A 25,948-nucleotide genomic window follows, 5' to 3' on the forward strand; every position below is an offset into this window, starting at 1 on the left:
ATGTCGTCTGCTAATTACATAGATTTTGCTAATCATATCTCGTGCCGCCATTGCAATTGTTTTCCCTATTTTTTATTTTAAAGTATTTTCCCAACCTTTCAGCATGAGTAAAAGGATTAGTGAGCAAAATAGTGGAAGTGTGAAAAAGATTCGAAAAGAAATCTCATTGGATGAAAAACTTGAAATAACAAAGAAAAATGAACAAGGCAAGTCCAGAGCAAAGATAGGACAGGAACACAAAAATGGGTGAATCAACTATAAGAGCAATTTTAAGCAAAGCTGCTGAAAATACAAAGAGAAAGGTAAGGCTGCTTCAAGTTCATCATGCATGCACTCGAAATCAAAGTATTATAATGATTGAATTAGAGAGACTTCTTTTTTCCATGGATCGAAGATTGTAACCAAAAACAGATCCCTTTAAGCACTGACCTTATTAAATCAAAAGCATTGAGCTCTTTGCAACCTTGAAGGAAAGAGCTATCTTGATAGAAAAGAAGAATTCCATGCTAGTGCTGGGTGGTTTGAGCGTTTCAAAAAGAGAAATAGTCTAGATTGTCGTCGTGGTCGGTAACCTTTTTAATATGAAGGGCGCCATGACCCTCGTGGGCGCTGCGTTGCCGACTCCTCCTGATTTAAATAATTAAACTTAAAATTACATTTGGCATGAATGGTTTTGAAATGTCTTTCTATATTACTTTTATTAGAAATAGCCACACTACTATTGCATAATAAACAAATACATTTGCCATTATGATTGATAAAGCAAGGCGCTCGCATCTGATCTGACAGATACATGCTAATTCTTAAAATGAATATTTTTTTGTATTCATTTTTTATTTTTATTTTTTATGGTATTTTATATTCATTCATATGTGATAAAAATATGTTGTAAAAGCGAGGTAAATAAAATGTTAAAATTTGAAATCTCATTTTTCTTAAAAACAACTAATTATTGAATTTCTAAGCCTGAAATGAGAGAAAAAATGCCTGTGTCATGAGCCTTCCGTAATTTTCAAATTTTATATTGCGCTCTTCATATTAAAAAGGTTGCTGGCCTCTGCAAGATGTGCTTTACATTTATGGAAAATGCTAAGGAAAGAGGACCGGAGCTTGCTCCACCTTTACTACGAGTTGCCCATAAGGCACTACTTATGCTTGCATCCGCTGAAACTTTTAGTTTCTATATATTCGGCACGAAACTCTTGTAGTTTCTATATTGGGCTATGAAATAATCTTGGATTCAATATTTAGTTAATTTGTACCATCATGTATTATATTTGCAGTATTTTTTCTTTGTTTTCTTGCATTTTAGTACATACTAGTAATGAATGCATCTCTCAGATATACTGCGATCTACGCTGCAAAATTACCGCTGCGAGCTCCAAAAGCAGTTTACAATAATTTCTCTGAGAGCGCACTAAAAATTCACTGCGGGCGCCATGGCGCCCGCGGTCACTGCGTTGCCGACCTCTGGCCTAGATAATGTTCTAATCACAAGTGAAGCTGCAAGTGCAGATAAGGAGGTGGGCGCAAATTATCCAGAGAGTTTGAAGAAAATTTTGGAAGAAGGGAACTGTTGTGACCGACAAACATTTAATGTCGATGAAACCGGCCTATTTTGAAAGCGAATGCCTTCCAAGACTTTTTGGCCAAATCAGAGAAATCTCAGCCTGGTTATAAAGTCGAATGAAATTACTGCTAGCAATATTTGAGCGTTTGGAAGCACATTGTGCAAATGATTTTAGAGGCTTTTCAAATGAATCTAAGTTAATTAAATCTCATTCTGAGAAGTTGAGTGAATCCGACCTGCTAAATTTAGACGCACAGCGGGAAGATCCTGAAGAATATAAAGAAAATTTAATCACTGACAAGCCCAAGGAGTTTTCACAAAAACAATTTAAAAATACTTTTCGTACAATCGAAGTTTTTAAGCAGTAATAGTTAGAAGAGGCAATAAGGTCATACCGTCAGTTGTATGGAGGGGAAAAAAGAGACATAATGCCCGCCAAACTACGTTAGCTCAATTCTTTTTTAAGAAGTAGAATAATAAATTTATATTTTGAATATGTTTTATTGTCTTTTAGCTTCATGGTTTTCCTTTAACTAGGCCCTGAGATATACCCTAATTCTTTTATTAAAAAAAAAAAAAATAATAAGGGTCAAAAAAGAAATTTGAGGAACGAATTATACTTTTCCCCATAGGTTACTATTTTCGATTAATGCGCCTGTTTTAAAGAGCACATTAATCGAGGGATTGCTGTATTATTTTTTGTTGCAGCTATTTTATATTATGCAAGTTCGGACAAATAATACTATGCCGCCACTGTTGAAATTCTGTACATCGTATTTCTTTGATCGATTCCTGTGTTTTACGGGATTTTAGTTAAATATTTGGTTCAATGAACGGTCCAAGAAAAATAAACTAAGTTAATTAAACACATTAGCAAGAAGCAAATGCTTTTCTCTTTTTGACCCAAATTCATATAATCGGTTTTTTGTTATTCTTTTTACAATGAATTTTCGACTGTGCAAAGTAAATTTGTACAACGAAAAAATGATTTACTTAGTTTTCTTCTGAAACCTTCCAAAATATCTGCTACAAAGAGGATCTTGATCTTTCCGACCAAAGTCCGTTTCATGACTTTGAAACCATGAGGCAAACGTTGTTTATGTTCATTGTGTACTTGATATATTTAGAAGGGCTGTTCAAAGTTGCATTCAACTGTGATTTTTTTCTTGTAGTACATGTATTTCATTCCTGCAACGGCTGTCATTGAGAATGCACGAAATTTATACAAATAAAAATACATTATAACTAATAATAATATAATGATTTAATAAGATGGAACAGTAACCGCCGTGTATGAGTCTCGTTAATATAATCATACACTAATTAATTATCGGCGATATTATTACATGACACTTCCATGGAGTCCAAGGACTCATCGCTGGAGGACGCTATGCTCTACTTCGCTAAATACATCTCACCTTCTCCACCGTTTAATTCACATTATCACACTAATATCATCAGCTCCATCTACCGCCCATCATCGCTAACAACAGTATTTTTTTTTTTTTTTTTTGTCTGTAAATTACGTTTGTTATGAAAAACCCGAGCTGGGGGGGGGAAAACCCTGTTACCCCCGTATGAGATAGGCTAACTCACCTTCAATTGAAAAAGCCCTATAAGGATTCCTCTTGTAATGACGAGAATCGAACGCAGGTCTTTTCCAATGGAAGGACGGCGCAATGTTCCGCTGTTTTTCCAATTGCACTACGGAGGCAACTATTATATTATCTAGATTTTCTAGTATAACAGGAAGGAAGTTTTTCAGCAGCGAATGATTTCGAAAAATGTGAATCGCAACATATTACTTATTGAGTAAGGTTAATATCAATTGAGCGGATTTTTGCATTTCGATACAAGACTAGAATTATTTCCGTTTCAAACGCCACCTATATCACAATGTTGCATCAAACTCCAAGCTCTGCTTTTCCAATAACTTTTTCAATTTTTTTCTGAGGTGTGCGAAATTAGTCGTGCAATATTTTCCATTTTATTATTCTATAAATCTGTTAAATTTTTACATGGAAGTAGTTATTATCTTAATTATAATAACGGAATTAACTCACGTAAAATATTATTTATTAGTAGATGTTGAAAGTTTATTTTTCACTTGGTTAGAGTATAATAAATTTAGTTTAATCCTTTATCCAAGTGTGAGCAAACAAAGTTTGCGCCTGAAAGTATCTTCAGGACTGGGGTAAGGTGGTACAACGCCAGGGCAACTCGTTGCAAAGGTGGAGCAAGTTACCAACACTCCTAATTGGGAAGGTTGGTAGCTTGCTCCAACCTTCCCAATTAGGAGTTTAAAGCTAAACTTAGTAAAAGCTAAAGCTAAGGACAAAACGTCAGATCTATCCGTTAATTAATAGAAATAGCAAGCTGAGCAACAGAATCAAATTGCAACTATACCTGATGACGATTCGTCCTATAATCACCTATGCCTCTCCGGCCTGGAGCCACACCTCTAATGCTAACATTATCAAAATACAGCGAGTGCAGAACAAGTGCTTGAGAATAATTTTGAACGCCCCGTGGTATGTTAGAAACAATCAACTCCACAGAGACACAAATATTCCCTATTATTCTCTCTTTTCTACAATCCTTAGCATCCAAGTTTTTCCTCAAGACGTCCACACATCCCAACGATTTGGTTCAGCAAGCTGCAGCATACGAGGCAACGGACATATTCAAATATAGAAGACCAAAAGCTATATTAGCCTCCTATAGCGATGCATAATCTCTATGCCCATTCAGGGCGAGCAAATTGCTCATAAATTTTACCCTCACTGTAACCACAACAGATAGCGGGGAATATAAAAAGCATCTGGCTTCACCCCTAAAGACATAAATGTCAATTGTCAACCTTGGTATTTAGGGTCTAGCTACTCACTGGGCGAGACCTCAAAAAAAGGTTGAAACCGGTGAGATTGCTAATATAAGTTCGCTCTCTTAAGGTTTTTGCCTTAAGGGAGCAATTTGAGTCTCCGGGGAAAGTGTTTTCCGGTGAGGGGCTTTGTCGGTGAATGCTTTTCTTCGGAATATGAGCGGTTCTGCTTGGTGGTGGGTGGAAGGGCATCACTGAGTGGAGCCAACGCTGAGATGGACGGTCTTTCGCCCACAATTTAGTGGCCTATGGATCGTCCGAATTTTTAACGACGACTTTACTTATAAGGTTGAAACCGGTCTGGGTAGTGATCCCACCCATAATGTATTACAGTATACTAAGAATAGTGATCAGAGCTTTACCCACCTTTACAATAAGTTTCCCTGGTGTTGCACCACCTTTAGACTTGAACTGCGTTTCAGGCGCAAACTTAACTGTTTGCGATACCAAGTAATTTTATATATGAACTTGGTTTTTAATCCTATTTCCCAAGAAGCAAACAGACAAGAAAGTCAAGTTTGCGCCTACAAATACTGCAAGTCTAAGGCAACTGATCCCTAAGGTAGTGCCAGTGGATGCAACTCGTGGTAAAGGTGGATAAAGGTCTGATCACTATTGTTAGTATTTTTCCTCTAATGTAAAGCACATCCCCTTGCGGAGATGCATGATGCTAAACATTAAAGGCAATGGTCACAACCCATACCGGTTTCGACCTTTGTTGAGGTCTCGTCAGTGGAAGCCAGCCCTGAAAATGCTAAGAGTGAAGTAATTCCAAGCTCATTATGTATTTTACCAAAACAAGTTGCCACAAGGCAACTCTGCATTACTTCACTCTTAGCATTTTCAGGTCTGGCTCCCACTGACGAGGCCTCAACAAATGTCAAAACCGGTATGGGTTGTGACCATTGCCTTTTTAATGTTTAGCATCATACATCTCCATAAGGGGATGTGCTTTACATTAGAGGAAAAATACAAAAATAGTGATCAGAGCTTTATCCACCTTTACCACGAGTTGCATCCACTGGCACTACCTTAGGGATCAGTTGCCTTAGACTTGCAGGCGCAAACTTGATTTTCTTGTCTGTTTGCTTCTTGGGAAATAGGATTAAAAACCAAGTTCATATAAAATTACTTGGTATCTTATATATATATATATAAAAGGTTTAATGACTATTACCGACAGAAAAGATGACGAGATATATTTAACAAGATTTTACTAGTTTCGTTACATGAACATCCTCAGGTATCATAATCAAAGAAGTATATAAAAAATTACAGAGACTTAAAATTGTACTAACAGAACAAGTATAAAAAACAGTAGCGTGTTTGAAAAAAATGCAAGTATGAGTTCCAAACAAACGAATACTACGCGCTGTCGCGAGTGCGCCAGTACTGAACAGAAGCAACGTGTGCGTCAGAAAGATTGTAACTCAGGCTGTTGTTGATATGAGAGGAATCTAGAGAAATTTCCCTAGATTCAACAATCTTTCTTTCGAGTTCATCGTAGCACACATGGATGTTAGCAGTTTGAGTCCAGTTTACAATGTGGCTGGCGGCCTTCGTCTGAGTTAGCTGAAAAGAGAACGTGGCTAGAGAGAGCGCTAGCTCTAGCCCTGTTATAGGAGATATCTCTACGGTGTTCATCCAAACGTAGAAGGATGGATTTAGCAGTCTGTCCATAGTATGGCTTTCCGCAATCACACAAAATCTTGTATACTCCTGGAAACTGAGTAGGAAGATGTTTCTGTTTATGTTTGCAAAGTGATGAACGAAGTTTTGGAAGCGTAGTGAAGCACTTTTTGAAGTTGAATTTCTTGAGAATCTTTGCCAGTTTTGGTGAAAGAGAGCTGATGTAAGGCAAGGAGATGAAGGCTCTTGGGGAAGAGGGATCTTCAGAAGTAGTTGAGTGCCTGGGGGAAAGAAATTTGTCAATTTTCTTTGAAGAGAAACCATTGTTAATAAACGTTTTTTTAAGAAAACGGAGTTCATTTTCAATTTTTGTTTCTTCTGTAAGTAATGATTTGGCTCGGTGGGCTAAAGTGGAAATAATACCACATTTTTGTTTAGGTGGTCTAAAAATAAATAGAGGTTTTTGACGCCGTCTTCCCAGATGAGGAAAATATCAATATAGCGGTACTAGACTTTTGGTTTAAAGTGAAATCTCTTTCACCCTCGAACTGGAATCAGATGACTGCCTTCCCTTTTTAGACCTCAAACTTACCAGATGTGCTGAGAGCATTAAAATCTCAATTTTTAGAAAGCCTACTCATACTGACAGATACCTTCATGCATCCTCCCATCATTATCCCCCACAAAAATGTGGTATTATTTCCACTTTAGCCCACCGAGCCAAATCATTACTTACAGAAGAAACAAAAATTGAAAATGAACTCCGTTTTCTTAAAAAAACGTTTATTAACAATGGTTTCTCTTCAAAGAAAATTGACAAATTTCTTTCCCCCAGGCACTCAACTACTTCTGATGATCCCTCTTCCCCAAGAGCCTTCATCTCCTTGCCTTACATCAGCTCTCTTTCACCAAAACTGGCAAAGATTCTCAAGAAATTCAACTTCAAAAAGTGCTTCACTACGCTTCCAAAACTTCGTTCATTACTTTGCAAACATAAACAGAAACATCTTCCTACTCAGTTTCCAGGAGTATACAAGATTTTGTGTGATTGCGGAAAGCCATACTATGGACAGACTGCTAAATCCATCCTTCTACGTTTGGATGAACACCGTAGAGATATCTCCTATAACAGGGCTAGAGCTAGCGCTCTCTCTAGCCACGTTCTCTTTTCAGCTAACTCGGACGAAGGCCGCCAGCACATTGTAAACTGGACTCAAACTGCTAACATCCATGTGTGCTACATGAACTCGAAAGAAAGATTGTTGAATCTAGGGAAATTTCTCTAGATTCCTCTCATATCAACAACAGCCTGAGTTACAATCTCTCTGACGCAAATGTTGCTTCTGTTCAGTACTGGCGCACTCGCGACAGCGCGTAGTATTCGTTTGTTTGGAACTCATACTTGCATTTTTTTCAAACACGCTACTGTTTTTTATACTTGTTCTGTTAGTACAATTTTAAGTCTCTGTAATTTTTTATATACTTCTTTGATTATGATACCTGAGGATGTTCATGTAACGAAACTAGTAAACTAGTAGTATCTTGTTAAATATATCTTGTCATCTTTTCTCTCGGTAATAGCCATTAAACCTTTTTTTTTTTTTATAATATTCCAACCGAGTAAAAATGAATTTTGAATATATATATATATTCAATTTATTTAGTTATCTTTTTTTTTAAAATAAGTTACGAAATTTATTGACCTTTTTTAGTTATCTTACATTAGCTACTTAGGTTACGCCTTTTGGAATTATCAGTTATCGTTTAATTAGCTTTATACATGTACTGAAGATGCCTGTGATACTCAGGCGAAAATTCTAATAATAAATAATATTTTACGTGAGTTAATTCCGTTATTATAATTTTAATTAATATATCTACTCAGTGTATTTCCTTACTGAAACATATATTGATTATCTTTTAATTGTATCAATATGGTGGAAATTAAAGATAGATACGTTTGACAGTATACTATTTAATACAATTTCAAAATAAATATTATTTCCTTCTTAAAAGCCATGATCTATATAAGTTGCTATTAAACTCTATCACTTAAACAATCTATACGTAAGATACATTAAGATTAATAAAAATCCACCAGTTGCTTATGCGTCGAAAGGATCTAGGGGGTAAACAACTCTAAAGTTATAATATGAAAGGTTTTTTATGAAGGATATAGATTCATCCCTAATTTTTAGTCAAATATGGAAACTTAAATTTCCAAATTTACTAGAGAACTTATAACTTTTGGAGTTGTCTTGGTATGCTACTCTTGGTATAAGAAGTGAACTCCACCCAGGATTTTATGTGCCCCTTTTAATAGCTCTTAAATCAAGTTACACTGGCCTACCAGCTGCCAGGGTTTTTAAGTTTACAGAATTATAGACCACAAAACCTATTTGTTATCTATAATTTTTACTCACTAAGTCCGGTATGGAATGTGAAAAAAGGCTCCGCACCTGGAGCCTTTTTATTAAGTGTTTTGATAATTTTGCAGACTTCAGCTGGAGAAGTTGGGCAGATATCAACGTGCTGATTGGGGAGATTCAATGCACGACATATCCGAATGACAGATCCATAATCGTGTAGTTAGGGTTACACTGTAGCTCAAGACTGTTGCAAAAGCTTCATATTTCTCTTCGTCGCTATAGCCAATACCCCGCTCTCCGTGTATTGGTGGGACGTAGTTTTGGGTCTTACAAAAAGATTTGGAAAGCTTCCATTGAGATTGGTCATCTGGCTTCAAGGATCGAATCTTATTTTCCCATTGCTGATTGCGGAAATCTTTGAGAGCGTACCGGACCAAATTAGCCCTATTTAGTTCTTGACGGTCTTGAAGAGCAAGGGTTTTATGATAGCGACGTCGGATTTTATTTTTGGTAAAAAATAAAATATTTTTACCAAATATTTTTTTTTACGCATTACGCTAGACATCTGGACGACCAGATGTCTAGCGTAATGCGTAGGTTCAAGCCGACCTGTAATCACAATATTCCTATTGACAGCAAATTCATTTCATATTTTGACGTTTTTATTTGTAACTCTGCTGTTCCAGGCAGGGTGTTTAGAGTTAAGATCGCCAGCCAGTAGCACTGCATCGTTGGTATATAATAGTCAGCAGAGATCTGAAACCAAAATCTGCTTATTCGGAGAGTTATATACAGAAAAAATCCTGAGCTTACCAGTGTTGGCAGTGTGAATTTCTAGTCCAGTAATATCTAGATGAGTGGTGGTAGGTATTTCAATCTCATTGAAGCCTTTAGCTCTCTTAATAACAATGACCGTACCTCAACCTCTGGCGTTTTTTCTGTCATTCTTTCAATGGTAGTAATTTCTGATTTTAGATTTATCAGGTGGGTTTCATTAATTAGTAAAATATCAATTTCAAAACGGATAGCAAACTCATGAATCTTTTTGAGAACGCAATTTTCATTCCAGTATGCAATCTTTATAGAGTTAGATATATAGTTGTATTATTCATCGTTCAGTGTAGAAAGAATAATTTGTGCGTTATTCACAAATCTGTCTGTATGTAGAATTCTGTGTAGGGTTGTTGTATTGAATTCGATTAGCATTTTTCCCTAAGGCGGCTGTTACTATGGCAGACTTCTGGAGAGTTGAGTGAAGGATGAGGATCAACGGGAGATATTTTCGACTTTACTACAACAGCATAAGATTTAGTCATGGGAGCTGATGTAGGAATTCTAGGTTGTGGTATTATTTTGTTTGTCACCAATAGTGGTGTGGAATCGCTGGAGTCGGTGCTTACACTTCTCCCGAGGCGCTAGAGTGCTCAGGGGTACCTTCCTGACTTTTTAGGGCCTTTAAATTGGCCCTAATTTTCCATGCCCCCAGCTAGAGCCTGTACTAAAATACAGCCCTGGCTGGCGTTTTTTGTTATCTTCTGGTTAATTGGATGTTGAGTATAGCCTTCGCAATTTGCTGGATGGAGGGTGGTGGGTAGCTATACAATTGGCACACTTTGCTGGTATTGTACTAGACTTTTGCAAGAAACAGTCGGATGCTGTTCGCCGCACTTCTGCTTTGCATCTACTCTATGAAGTTTAAGTTTATATACAAAATTTTAATTAAAATTGTAATTATTAATTAAAATTAATAAAATTATTAAAACTTAAGTTATATATTTGTCCTACACAGAAATCTGGCAGAAATATGAGGCATAATGCATTTTAGTTATGCTGAACAATGGCCATGGAAATATCTGTAGAAGAGAGACAATTCAGAAATTGATCTTCCGTGGGAAAGGAGTCTGTAAGAAAAGTGTCATTTATCAACTGGACTGCTCTTTTCTGAACAGTATCAAGAATTTTTAGGGAGGTCTTAAGTGCACCATCCCCATACATGAAAGCAATATTCCAATGTTGGTCGGATTTGGAATTTGTACCGAGTAACTGTTCGGCAGAGAAATAGTCTTGACCAGATAAAGGATGCCACGTTTTTTGTAAGCTGTTGATGCTATAGAAGTTATGATTATGCCAGGAAAGGTTTAGAGTAAGAGTTAGTCAGAGAAGAGAGATCTAGTCTTGACTGTTGAGCTCAGCATTATCAAAAGTAAGCAGAGAAGATCTGAGGTCTTTTTCATGAGAAAACAAAACTGCTTTTTGGAAATATTGAAATTGACTAGGCTGCTTTCATTCCAATCAAGAGTACTGTGAAGATCAGTGTTCAGGGCACTTATTATAGATAATCTTCAAGCATGAGGTTTTATGGACACTGCAAGGCCTGCCATATAAGTAGGATAAGTGTGCCATCATCAGTAAAACTTTGAATAGGATTTGCATTCAATGAGAGCAGGTCGTTTATATCAATCAGAAAGAGGGCGGGTGAAATGACTAAGCCCTGAGGGACACCGGCATTGAAAGGAAAATCTGTTGAGAGAACATCATCAACCATTACACGCAGGGATCGATCAGATAGAAAATTGGCGATCCACTTACAAAAGGACGAAGGCAGTCCAAATGACGGTAACAGGTTGAGAAGCCCTCGATACCCTATTCTATCAAGAGCCTTGGAGATGTCAAGAGCAACAGCACAGGCTTCTCCAAACCTTTCAATTGAATGGGCGCAAATGTGAGTGAAGAGACCAGGAAGTATCCTGTTTTTTGTATTATGAACTTTCTTCCATGCTGAAGGGTAGATATCAGTTGAATATAATTTAGTGAAAAGATGATAGGGAACAGGTGTTCAGGAGTGCATCTTGAGCACAATGGATAGAATTCCATCAGGACCAGCTGCCTTTGTGGTTTCTAAGTTATTCATGATTATTCTGATGTCTTTCTGGCAGAAAGACATCATGTGATGCAAAGGTCACAGGTGGTATGAGATGCAATGTTTTAAGCAAGGAAATGGAGGAAATTTGACATGGTTATCTACGTAGGAGTTGAAAGAAAAGAATGAAGCCAAGACATCAACCAACCTTATCTTTAGGTGATGTTACAGTTCTAGCAATGGGTTGAGATAGAGGAGGCAGCACAAATGTTCCCAACTGCTTTGGCGAGGGACCTGAAAGAACGACTGCCGATGGAACAAGCAGTGAGTTTTTTACATTTATCCTTGTTGAATTTAGACTTCACCCTTTTAATGGTGGTTTTACAAATGTTGCGGCCAACTATGTAGGCTGTAAAAGGTTGTTTTTCCTTCTTGGACAGCCAATTTAGTTTGGTTAAAATTAATTCAACATGTAATTTCAAATATGCATTTATTCCTTCTTTATAAAGTGCAGACAATATTGAGTGAGGGGAGTAGTATTATATATTCATACGTACCAGTTATATAATGGAAGAATTATTTTATCAAATCTGAGAGATTTCAATGAGTAGACTGAAATTAATAGAATTCGTTTCTAAATTGAAAAGTAAGAAATCTACTGGAAATAATGGAATTTATAAAGAAATGCTAAAATATATGGAAATAACAAGGGGAAAAAAATTACCTAAGAGATGAGAAACAACATTTTTAAAAATAATGAAATCTGATCCTTAAAAAGATATATAGGAAGGAATTTAAAATCGAGAATGTTACTACTTTAAAAATAAATCATAGAAGAATTACAACTAAATTTATAAAGATGAACATCAAGGATCTGCAAGGGAAAATCATGCGCTAGTGCTGTATTTGTTGTAAATAAAATAATACAACAAATATACATATGTATATATATATAAAGAATTCAACAGATATTCAATTTGGATTGAAATTACAAAAAGTTCTAAAAGGACTATTATCGAATAATATACCACTGCAAATTATTGATATAATTATGTGCTAAAAACGAATGCATGTAATGTAGGGTCTCCCACGATGAGTCTTCTAACTCCATGGAGACACCGTTATAATAATAATACAAATATGCGTGAAAATTTATTGAAAAAGTAAGGAAAGGAAAACAGATTCATCCCCGTGGATCTATCTGTATTGCGAACGTAAGATTCAGGTGCATAAGGGTGGTGAAGCCAAAAAGAAAAGCAGTAGATTATAGCTTAGCGACGTATTTTCATAGTGATGAAACATTACAAGCCGTGAATAGCTATTTAGACGTCTAGATAAATTGAGACATGAAATTCTATTAAGAAATATGTTGATTTTTTTTTTTTTTAATAACGAAACCTGTGGTGAGTTCATAATTAAAAGAAACGCGTATTAACCACAGTGAAAATTATTTAATTGTAAATATTTCATCCTAAGTATCTTAGGACATCACCAGTACAGTTTAAACGATAATAGGAATGACATACAGTTAGGGCGCATGATTACAATAGAATCTCATAAAACATGCGTAACGTGTTACAGAAGTAAAAAAAAAAAGAATAATAATTTTACACAATTTTGTATGACAATTTCCCATACTTTAGGAATAGTAAGAATGTGGTTGTGGTTTAAATTTAAACCATAACGTGTGGTTTTATCCTAAGATAAAATTTATCCAACGAATTTATCCTAAGATACTTAAGATGAAATATTTACAATTAAATAATTTTCACTGTAGTTAATACGTGTGTTTCTTTTAAATATGTTGATATTGTTCTGGTTAACGAAGAATAATATATGGCAGTTATCCCAGATTTTGGAAAGACAGTTGATAAAATAACTAGTTGCTAACCGATTAGTATTAATAGCGGTGTCGGGGCGAGAAAGAGGCAAGCAGAGTTTCTCTCCCAAACAAATAATATAATATACTGCACTATGTTAGGGACCACGCGATGGAACTTGTCTGCATATCACACCGTCTCTCTCTCTTTACTTAATTCTCCAATTATGCATAACTACCACCAACGCCATCTACCGCACATTACCACCGCAACAGTATTTTTTGTCTGTAAATTGCATGTGTTCTCATGCCGATTTCTTTTTAACAATTCCAGAATTTAATTACAGATGAGATCCTGGTAAAAATTTCTTCAGTGAGTGCAAAATTTCATGATCCAATGCACAAATAAAGGCTTGCTGGGATTTCATTTCTCTCATTATTTTTAAACGAAATGTCAACTGTACCGCAGGTTTCCTTTATACATTATTTTATCAATAATTTGTGCCGTTTGTAATGTTGTCACATCCTTGGAGAGAATAAAACAAGAAATTATAAATTTATTTTCGCTTTATCCACTCGGCCTTTATGACCAAGTTACTAAAGCCTTCTCTTATCTTATATTATCTTCCATCATAATTATTCTGTTTTCTATCTTATATATTTATGTATGGGTGCTCTCTGTATAGGCAACACGTTCAAGAGTTTTTCTTGCTGCATGTTTCCCTCTTTTTTTCCCCCCTCTTCACCTTTTGAAACATTAAATATGAAGTTATGCCTGAAAAATTACTATCTCTCTTCCCCCCCCCTCCCCCCAAAATCTAAAATCTCACACAAAGAGACTTTGATATGTAGGTTGGTACAGGCTGCAGAGGAAGACCGAAGGTTAACCAAGAACTGTAAGTACCTCTTTTTTTCCGACCATCTCGTGATATGAATAGAAATAAAAGTACTGAACCTAAAGTATATAGTGAACAAGAAAATCGATCGTCTGAAGGTACTCAGACGATCGATAAATCACTGGAAATTAGACTGGTCTAAAACTGTTATATGTGATGCAAAATGCGGTCCTTACACAGAGGAGGACATAATTAAAAGTCTTACGAAAAACTAAGTTAAAGGAAGTGTTGTGTGGCATTTAGGTCATCTTAAATACAATTATGTTTTCCTACTGTCGTTCAAACAACTGACCCTTAAAGAACGATTTGCCATGGGGAACATTGAAGGAATGGCACCTGTGAAATTATTAATATAAATGCATATAGGACATTAGAAATTTTAATACACTGGATGCCACCCCACATCCCAAATCACTTGGTTGCTCTCCAATTTGAGAAATTTGGACAAATAAAATTTCTGGAAAACATATCAACAATTAAGAATGATGACTGGTCTCATGTCCTAAGCAACAACAACAAAAAAAAAAAAAAGTTATAGAACTCAACGAAGGTGCAAAAATTGAAGATATTCCATATATTATATGAGTGAAGAAGGGTATGGGAATAGTCGTCGTCCCAGGAAGGCCGCCATCCTGCTTCCGCTGTAAAAAAAAAAAAAAAAAAAAAAAAAAATCGGACACCTACGCAGACACTGCAATGAGCCAAAATGTGCAACCGCATGGGTCATGCAGCAGATAAATAGCACGTACGCTTCGATATTGAGACAAAACGAAGAGTCCCCCAGACATGGAAGGTGGGGAAGAGAATGTGCAAGACAGAGATGGGCTTAACAAAGGCAAAGAAGAGAATGACAACGGACGCAACAACTCATCAACAGACAGGGAAGAGAAAAAAAACCTCACGTTACAAAAAGGCAACAAAACCACTGTTCCAGAAATGTCCAAATCAAACGAAAAAAGGGGGGAAAGCAGAGAAAATGAAATTTCAGAAAGTCTCCCTGAGCCATTAACAATATTACTGGAAGGGGTTAGTGGAAAGAATTGTACAGGTGACAAGCTGAAACCTCAAATGAGTCACCAATAATCCCTAATCCGAAATCCCAAGGGGAAACAAGTAACAAATCGCCAGCACTACTAAACGTAGCTCCTAAAACGCAGCGAAGAACAAAAAATTAGTCACGTCGAATATTATCAGAGAAAAGGTTAAAAAGAAAGAAATAGAACCCGAACAATTGTATCAGAACAAGTCCGAACGAAAATGAAGCTAATAAGCCTAAATTGTAATGGGATAAATACCAAAACCTGCTGATCAGTGAAATTTATAAAAAATTGCCAGACATTGTAATGCTGCAGGAAACAAGAATTCACTCGCCAGAGCCAGTAACACGACTAGAAAAAAAGACTCGCCCATCACGACATCCTGATCAATGAACCTGCCAGCAGAGGAGTAGCTATCCTTATCAAAAGGACACCGCACATGCAACTGCTGTCCCACGAGGTCTGTCAGGCACAGAACCCTAGAAGTTGACATACATTTTGACAATAAAATAACCTTAATGCAGTGTTTCTCAAACCATAATTACTCTCCTTCCACTCATTTCATCAATTTGTTTATGCATACTATCTCCACCATCTATTCCATCACCTGGTCATTAGCAGCACCCAACTGTATATTTTATTCTGCCAGTCTCAATCTCACCCCAAATAGCCTCAAATGAGCTCTTTTCACTATCCTGCGATACCACTTCAATTCTCCTTGGCTGCAGTTCATCAGCTATCATCAATAACACCCCTCCCCCCTAAACACACTATAACCTACACATTCTATCCCACTAACTATATCATCTTCCATCAGCCATGTTTCACTAATGCCAATAACCTGTGGCCAGGAAGAGCCAATCAAGGCCAAAAATTCTTCCTTTTTGTTACTAATACCCCTGGCATTAGTATACATGAAATGCAGTGATCCCTTTTGTCCCACCCCTATCTTGATGCGTTATTCTAAATTTCCCATTTTTTGTCCTTAGTACTGGCTCGAGTACATTATATACATTCTTACACTCAACTGTCTCACTGATGTCCGCATATCCACCCCCCCCTCCTTGGTAGTTCTAGTTTCCCTGGTTCTGCACATCCATTTTCACTTCATTCAGCAACACTTTTTCCAGTCTCCACACACCATCCATCTTGCATAAATCCTTTCACCCATCAAATTCATTCCACACACAGCATCCGCATAACCTGTGCATAATGTCATTTGTGATTATGGCCCTCCTTCTAAACTCCTCTCTGTCATACCGCAGAAACAGACTCACCATTCTAACTCTGTCACTCTTTTCTTTCACTATCTTTAACAATACTTTCAAGTCCTCTCTCATAAAAAATTTATCTCCTTTCAATTCATTCGTACCCGCCACAACTATCAATCTTTCACCCTCAAAGAAGATTCTATATCAAAGCTTACCATAAGATCTATAGGTTGTAATGAGACATTTTTTAATTTTTCTAAGAAATCTGAGGAGTTTTTTAAAAAAGAATTAGTTGCCAATGTAAGATTTCAATAATTTAGCTAGATATTTGGCTATATGGTAAGTAGGAGAATTAATACAATTGATTGGCTCAACACGGGATTGAAACTGACCACAGCATCTTTTGGTCCAAGACTCGCCTCTTACATAATCCTGTTATAGGTTCGAACGTTTGTTCAAGGAAAGCGTGGAGGCCTTGCTCCATTGCCCAACCTGAATCATAATGACTGTATATCTATATCAAAAATCTGGGAAAGTCTAATCAAGATTACTCAATTTTTTTTTTCCCTCCAATCATGTCTCTACTTCAAAATATTCCATTTCATATTTAGTGATATAACATCACGTGGCATGTTCTATATTTTTTAACAATCTATTGTTGGTATTCTAGGTTGTATTTTTTTTTAAAACTGTTCCTGTAATACCACTGAGGATGGTTTGCTATTTCCAGACCGAAATATTTGGCTAATTAAATATCTCTCTTGTGTTTACGTACATATATCATTATGTTTTGAAAGAGAACATAAAATGGGCTGCTATGAACATCCAATCTGACTCCTTACGCTCAGCTGTAGAGCATATCGCACACCGAATGCAATTTGTTGTACACAAGAAATGTTAGCACATTGAAAATCATGTGTGGTCCAGGGGAGCCTGATTCTGATGAACAAAACATTATTTCCTTTGAGGTCAGTCACTAAGTTGTTGGTTTAGTTTAGTTTAATTATTATTATTCTTATCATTGTAATGCGCCACATATCTAGCTGCAAGGAGTGACGCGGCTGTCGCTTACACCGTCGAAATGTTATAATTCCATTTTATCTGCCTTTAATGTAATTATCCGCTTGTTTTCGGCTCCACAAGCGCCAAAAATTCCCCTATTGGCGACTTTTGGTACTAAATCTTTTTTTTCGCAGAAATCATCTCCCCTACACTAGAAAATTTGGTCTCATTCCGTTTATTGGTTTTAGCTACAGATGCCTCCAAAGAGGGAAAGTTATTTTATGGCCACCCTGTATATTTATCCTCTCACATCTAGTACAAAGTGAACAACATCCCTTACAATGGGCAGACATGATCGACAGGCTGTGTGGCACCTACATCTTGGGCTCTCGGTATGAAGCAATGAGGAGAACAACGCTGTTTCACGTTTAAGAAGCCGGAGGTCTAGGTCTACTTAATATCCGCTTGAAAACTGCTATCAACAGAGCGAAGACCACAGAAACAGCAAACACTAAGTCTATACACACAAAGCACAGAATGATCTTCAGTAGGCAGTATTTTTTTTTTTTTTTGATTCAAGTACAAACTGAATTTTTTAGAGGTGTTAATAACACATCTGATTCAATGTAGAGTACAAGATCAGCATGGCTATTTCGTTTCTGATCTGGAGAAATGTAAAATCATCTGAATAGTACAGATACAGAGCAAAATATGAAAATTTTTCATACCGAGTACTCAGGCTATGGACTATAGGTACATAAACAATGCTCTTATGTTTCAAAAGGTGAAATCAACCTATATCTGTCATCTGCAATTTTCACCAGTGTCTAAACCACTCTTATAATCTTATAATATGACACTGCAATGTTAATATGTGGTGTCTACTTTGATGGCTTTTGAAACAGCCACAATCTTCAAGATGTTGCAGTTGAAGTTTTTGTGCACACACACATCTATTACACTTTTTTTGTTTCTTGTAACAGTTTTTCAAAATATTTCTATTCATTTGTTATATTAATGGCATTAATACAGGCATCATTTATTTAAAAGTTCAAGACAACGTGTAATATTGCCAATTATTTCTAACCTACAGTTCCTCTACTCCTGAAAATCCAGCACCCACTAATAGTCGCATGCTATGAGCTGTGTCATAATGCAGTCTGTGTAAGAAATTAACATAATAAAATTTACACACATCACAGAAAATATTTCACTTTTAATATATTCATTTTTCAAAAAAAAAAAAAAAATCAGGGGACAAAATATATAACAAATATACAAAAATGTACAACTCATTATACAACTATGCCATATACATTAGTGTAAATATCAGCACAATATAACAGAAAAAAAAAATCCACAAAATTCACTTGAGAGAAAAATTCTGTGAATTTTGTTTTTTTTTAATCTGATGAAAGAATGAGCAAATATATATATATGTATATATATTTTTATACATATCTGAGTAAAAACGCTATCTACAAAGAGGTTCAACTTTAAGATGTATATATTGCTTTTACAAATTCATTTTCATATAAATTAAATTTTTAGGTATTTATATTATTGCATTACCTCTTTAAATAATAAAATTCACCTTTTAAATATTAGTGTTTGATAGAATACAAGAAAATTGTACAATATGTACATCACCTCTACAGCTATGGGTTGCTTAATGTACAGAATATATTAAAGTATATAAAGCTGCCTATTGACAATTTATAAAAGGTTACCAACTATTTGTAACCTACAGTTCCCCTATCCCTGAAATGTTTAAGATATAATTCCTTAAAAAAAAAAAAATTGTACTTTATTTTCTGGAAGGAACTTTAATGACCTGGAAAAGATTTTTTTTTTTTTTTTCACTGTTTAAGAGGAAAATGGAAGAAATGGTATTCAGATATTATTTTGGATACAAAATCAGACACTAGCATCCATCATATGAAACATAAGAAAATATTTATTCCAATATTTAAAAAATTTCATGAGATGTTATGATGCTTAATATCCCATTAGTTTTTCTTCCTTGCCTATCTAAAATTAGTTTGAGGAATAGTTATTGTGGAGCCTTCTGACTAGCAAATAAGATTTTGAAAATTAACATGGTATTAACTTAGATGAAGTACAGAGAAAATAGTTTAACATGATTCGAAATGCAAAGACAGTAACACACAAATAAGAATTGTGCTTTCCTCAAGAAAGAATGCTACAAATCATTCACTTCTATATCCTCCCAGCAAAAAACACAGTTTCCACAAAAGAATACCAGTATTTCAAATACAAATATTTTTCAAACTACTTTTGGTAAGGATATTTACCAAGTCAGAATTTATCCCATCCAATTCTAATCAGTACGTATCAAGATGAAAATAGTTAAACAACAATAGTATTTTGTGAAAAGCAAAATATGAGACAGTGATTTGTGAAACAACAAGAAATAATAAATTATCAAGATAGTATAGTATATATATTAAATTTAAAGAAACTGGCAATGTTGGGAAGAGAAGTTCAGTATACCTGAGAATCTCTTTGGATGCCTATTTTCTTTTAATATGTGGCTGCATAAAAGAGGCCTAATTTCCTTGCCAGTTCAAAGCTTGGCTTTATTACACTTGGATGTTTTTTCTGTGGTTACAGAAGGGATAAATTGTATGCATCTAAAGTGACTTCGCTACAAAAGTTAAGACAAGTAGAGTTACATATTGGATTATGCCAAGCTACATATGGACTTACTGACCCAGAAGACACCAGCATTCATTTGTGGAAATCCAAAATAATCCAAAAATGAAAGGAAAAATTTAATTCTATATTAAACTTTCATGTTAAATCAATAAAACCTTGACTCTTTAAATGGAAAGATGAGTGCAGAAACATAAAAGTGGAAATGTACTTTGAAATCAAATAAATTAAGAATAAATTAAAATATACATGATGATGCCAACTGACTTAAATTACACTTCTTAGAATTAAAAAAAAAAAAAAAAAAAAGTAAACTGACTTGACAATTTCTTGAAGAAATTTAAAATATGATTGATACATAATAGAAAAACATTTAAAAATATATACATCAGAGTTTCATTTAGAGAAACTGGTTTTATATTTTACTGAAGCAAATTTTACATTTTAAAATTCATATTTATTTACATGAATCATATTTTACTACTTCAAATTAATGAACATCTAACCCTATCACAAAGGAATATATGTGCAATGTTCATATTATAGGTTTAAGGTAATTCGCAATACCTATTGGGTAACATCTACTTAATAATTACATTTGATATTTCAGCACTTTAAGACTATGTGAATATCTTTAAAGCAACATTAATTGTCTTAAACTGGTAGGCCTGATCTCTGATTTGTCATGCTAAAGATACTAAATATTCTTGATACAGATGGTAGCTACAAATTCCAGGTCTTCAATGGATGTAGAAGATTACAGGTGCACCACATGATTTTAAATACTCCTTAATTAAAAAAAAGGATGAGAATTTGAGGAGTGATTAAGTTACAGATTTGGGGGAGGGAAGTCTGAAAGTACAGTAATCTACCATTTCAAAATAATGATACTTCTATCAACCAAGTTCTGGTACAGCACCATGTAACCGTACTTTCACTTATCTGATTTTTTTAATTATCAGAACAGCAAGTTGGTCTGATAATTGAACCTAACCTTCCAAGATACATGTGAAATGAAGCAATCTGTATGTGTAATTAATGTTAATTACCACAAACCCACAGTATGAACATTGCATTACATTACAGAAGAACTGGCGTGTGTAAAACAAATCTAAATGAATTGGTGTAGTCCTTTAGTTTATGTATTCCTTTAATTTAGAGGCACAGACTAAAGGACTACACATTATGGGAAGCTCAAAGTTTTAGTCATGCTCCTTAAGTGTTCCACTTTTTTTTTTTTTTTTTTTTTTTTAAAAAAAAAAAGGGGATCACAAAATTCATCTAAAGTTCAGTTAGGAACTTTGTATCTTACTTTATTGACATTTTTTTAACAAAAAAAAAATTATCCTATTTGGTTTTAAATTTACTGCTTGCAAATTATAGACAGATAGCAGTAGTTTTTGAAAGAAATTAATAGAAAATAGAAAAGGATGTAAATGTATAGTTCTAAAATACAAGATGTGAAATTTAGCATCAGTACTAGTAATCAATTATGTTAAATTGCCATACTTTATCATACTAGGGCCATACATCTACATTAAAAAAAGTGAAATCTGATGAAAATATACAATGTTTAACAAATGTCATTAGTCATATTGCCAAAATATTGGAAATGGTATAGTAATTCAAATTACATTTAAATCTATACCAAGCCCTTACAAGTAACAAATTCATGACAACAAAGAACACAGAAAATATTAATGACTAGTGTTCAGATACAACATAGATAATATAAGAGTTTTTAACAAGCTACCCTAAAATACCTCATGTAAAGAAGAATATATAGTATCAAGAAAACAATTTAACCACATTTTAATATATTTGTTTCTGTGTTTTTTTTTTTTTTTCTTTTCTTGGCTGAGTGCTAAGTCTATGATTCATATATGAAGTGGACATCATTCCATGGAAAAGTGTTTTTTATTCAATTCCTAAAACTATTTTACCTATCTAAAAATTTTGGTCCCACTAATTTCTTCAGAACATGAGATATTTATAAAAAACTGGTATTTAGCAAACCAATGTTGAAGTATCTAAAAATTGATTTTTTAAAGTTCTGGTGATGAAATGAAAATACTTTATGGGAAATACTGTTATATTTACTAATAAAATATATATATATATATATTGGTTCTTGAAATTTTTGAACTGCACTTTGCTGGGAAAGTGGTCCCTTTTTCATATAAATTTTATTTTGAGCAATTTATATAACTTGTTTAATAATTCATAAATGAATGAAAACCACAGACATTTCCTTTCAGTATGTTTATGCAAACTTTCTTTGATATTAAACTTTTATAATTTGTCTTTCAAATAAGAATAGTGACTCGGAATCGCATTTCCATATTATTCAAGGCAGCATGGATTGACACTGCAACTATAACATTCCATAATATTTACAAATGAGTAATCAGAACAGAAAGAAAGTTTTTAATATTTCGCTTAAGAAAATTTTTGTAATCATCCTATTTAATGGCACATGAAAACAGAGATGAAAATAGAAACAGTATGTATGGTTCATTTCCCTAGAAGAAACTTATTCAAAAATTTTAAAAGTTGAAATAAGTTTTCCACATCTTGCAAGTCATGCATTTTATCGTTAAATAATCATTTTTGTACAAATGTTAATATTTATAGCTAGTTTTTATGTATAAAAGCTATGTCATAAATTTAAACTTTTTGTTTTAAAGTGCAGTTATAAAAATTTTGAAGTTGTGTTTTAAACCCTAAAGGCCTGAAATTTTCTAAAATTGCACTTAACAAGAAACCTTAGCTCTGTTTTTAGCTGTTCCATATTTAAGTTTTGCATAGGATTTATGGGAGCTGTATAGAAACGGTATCAAGTTTCTAGCTATAAACATGTACAACTAGAAGTAACTAAATGCTAAGAGGAAATGAAATACATATTATATGTACTTTTAATGTTATAAGTATAAAAATCAGATCTTATTAAATAATCTTTGCTCATGTTCTGTTATGTCAATGTAGGCATTAGAGAAAAACAAAGAACAGACCAAGTCTTTCCCTCCCCCTCCTTCCATGTCAAGATATTTCAAGTGTTAATAATTAATGGATAGATTATTAATGATACTGGACGAATATGATAAAGATGATTGATTAACAAATGGCAGATGATTTATATGATACTGGCCGGCAACCTTTCAAAAGTTTCATTAGAAAGACTTCCTCTTTCTTTCGAAAGACTTCCTCTTCTATGAGGTGCTAACGAAGTGGGAATAAAACCTATATCAGGACATCCACTATGGAGCAATAAATTCTGCATCTCCTGAGATCCAGAGTTTTTGGCATATATTAGAGCTGATCGACCATCTGAATCTAATGATTTTTCATTTGCCCCATGCTACAAAAGAAAAAAAAAATTACTACCAAGATGTATTATTTCAAACAAAAATCATAAAAGCATAAGCTGCTTAATTTTTTTTAGTTTGAGAGCTTAAAAAGTAAGAGCCTAAAGGTACAAAGGGAAAAAAAAAAAAAACTACAAAATTTATCTGAAAATAGCAACAAAACTTTTCTACCAAACAGTACTAATCTTCACTATTTTTACTCCCAATGACTTTTTAGTTATAGTGGTGGCAAAATTCATTTCCAGGCCATCAATATAATCTTAGTTCTGTCTTACCATTGCTGTTCAACATTTTTGAGTAATCTTGTAACTTTTGCAGCAAGTATGTTATGTTGTTGTGTTTGATAAGTTAGGTCACATTGCCAGAAACCTCATTAATGGTAGTGAAACATTTCTCGTTGGGTGGTTTTCTCAACTTAGAAATTATATTTAAGCCTGGAGCTTAGATATGTGTTAGGATTCTACAGCAGGTGAGGAAGCACTTTGTCAAAGCAGTCTGGCAGAGTACTAGCTAGCACTTTTCCAGAGGTAATTATCGCAACAGTGGACACAGAGCTATTGCATGTTATTATTATTAAGAGAAACCTCCAGGGAGTCAGAAACTCATTGAGAGAGGCCATGTTATTCGCACCATCTGTCATTACCTGTTCTTGAATTCATTCACACCACTTGCACATACAACATCCAACGACAATCCCATCTAATCATGCATCACTCTATGAAAGAAAAATCTAGCTCGTCCTCTTCATGATAGCATTCATTCTGCAGAAAATCATGTTGAGTAATCAAAGAGGTCCAAGTGGCTATCTGATTATGAAAAGTGACAGACAGCAAATAAATGTAATGAAGTTTCGTAAGGAAATTTTGAGTCAGGTACTCAATGGTAACATTATAAAATGTGAGCAAGTTGCTAAAATATGATGTTCCCTTAGTAAACCCATGTTGTATAATACATTACAGAGTAAATGTTCTCTGTCAACCCATTTCTGAATGCAAGCCCTAACCCACTTTCCCAAAAACTTCACCACCACTCCAGATACATTGGTCTTTGCACCACCCTTGTGCAATGAGATTACCATACATTCTTTCCGCTCCTGTGGAATCTTCCATATGTATTATAGACATTTCTTGTTGGCCTAATTTGCCATTAATTTTAGTAGTGTTTCAATCTTTTTATTCAATTCTGTTAAACAAGGGAGAAAATACCAATACCTAGGTATGGTTCTAGAACAAAAATCATTGCAAGGTCAGCATATCAGTATATTGCACATCATGCCTGGAAAACTACTGAGGCAATGCATGGCATGGAGGAGGCTGGGTTTCTTTGTGTAAACAATGTTTGCAAATCTTTCACCATCCTATTGCATGCCTACTCTTTATTTAATTTTCCACCAACAATGGATAACATGATCAAATCCAGTTTTATTGCAGTTCACAGAAAAATTCCCATAACAATCCAAGTGAAAAACCCCAAACTTTTTTTTACAAATATCTATCCATTTGTGTCATTAAAAGCAATATGAATGATCTATGACCACCCACTTAACCATTCAAACTAGACCTCAGCTATCCATATTTTAATTCCATGTATCAGAAGGAGAGCATGCAAAATTTGTCAAAATATCACATTGGAGAATGCCAAACTCTGACCCCCTCCTGATCTGCCCTGACTTAAAATTTCCTTATCAAACTTCATTACATCTATTTGCTGTCCCTATCAGTTTTCAAATTCTGATAGCCACTTAGACCTCTTGGATTACTTATCTCTTAACATGATTTTCTGCAGATCACAGAAAAATAATTTCACTGGGTTTAAATATCCAGTGAGATTATCTTCCTTTGGGACTTAAGCATTTGCAACTCACATTGGCTTACTTTATCCAGTTACACTGATCGAGGTATGCCAAAGTATTTGCCATAAGCAAATGATCATTTGCTTATGGCAAATACTGTCATTTTAATGCCCTAAATACACTGTCAATGTCAGTTTTCCTCTTGATATATAGCAGTATATTTGAGCTGTGCTACATTTTTATGTTTTTAATAGTGTATAGTTTAACTTTTTTTTCTCATATAATTTGTGCTTCATTTTTTTCATGCTGGTTACAATTGTTCTTCAGTAGTGTTTGTCATTTGCGTTTTTGCTACTTGTTTGTTCCTAGTGCTTCGGAAGAAGATAGAGATCTACCCTGGATTTTTCCCAGTCAATGTGTTGCGAGAATTATTTCATGTATGCACCAAAAGATGTGAAAAATTTTGTGGATTGGAAGGAAAGCATTGATGTATGTGAAAAGTGTAGTGAGGTTAGAGCATTTCAAAATGGGAGATAGAATTGCAGGGTAGTAAACAAAAATCGAATGGAAGTGTTATTCATAACAAAGGGAACAGGGCTTAGACAACAGCTGATTGAAATATGAGATTGCTCACATGAATGATAAGGAGGAAGTGAGCATTACGAAGGAAGAGTCAAAGAATAATTGTATATCATTGTATGGGAACTCAATCATTAGAAGTGTGATGACTAATAAAGTACACAAAATATGCTTTCCTGGTGGAACACTGAAACAAATACCTGACTCTTTATAGTGAAGGAAAGAACAGGCATCAGAATTAGTGGTAGTTGTAGGTAAAAGG

At 34.7% G+C, this 25,948-nt stretch overlaps 1 protein-coding gene across 3 annotated transcripts in view; it reads right to left on the reverse strand.

Annotated features, from left to right (window-relative positions):
- Positions 1-19,211: 19,211 nt before the first annotated feature.
- LOC150098898 (centaurin-gamma-1A-like) overlaps positions 19,212-25,948 on the reverse strand; it is a 273,420-nt gene continuing 266,683 nt past the window's right edge. For all 3 annotated transcript variants that reach the window (XM_090404607.1, XM_090404608.1, XM_090404609.1), the window contains exon 20: positions 19,212-23,308. In XM_090404607.1, coding sequence (XP_090260733.1) covers positions 23,084-23,308 — 225 coding nt within the window. In that variant the 3' untranslated portion in view covers positions 19,212-23,083. The remainder of the gene's footprint in view (positions 23,309-25,948) is intronic.

The sequence above is a fragment of the Typopeltis vanoorti genome, chromosome 15 (genome assembly GCF_054136105.1).
Source record: "Typopeltis vanoorti isolate ZY-2024b chromosome 15, IOZ_Tvanoo_1.0, whole genome shotgun sequence".
NCBI lineage: Eukaryota > Metazoa > Arthropoda > Arachnida > Uropygi > Thelyphonidae > Typopeltis > Typopeltis vanoorti.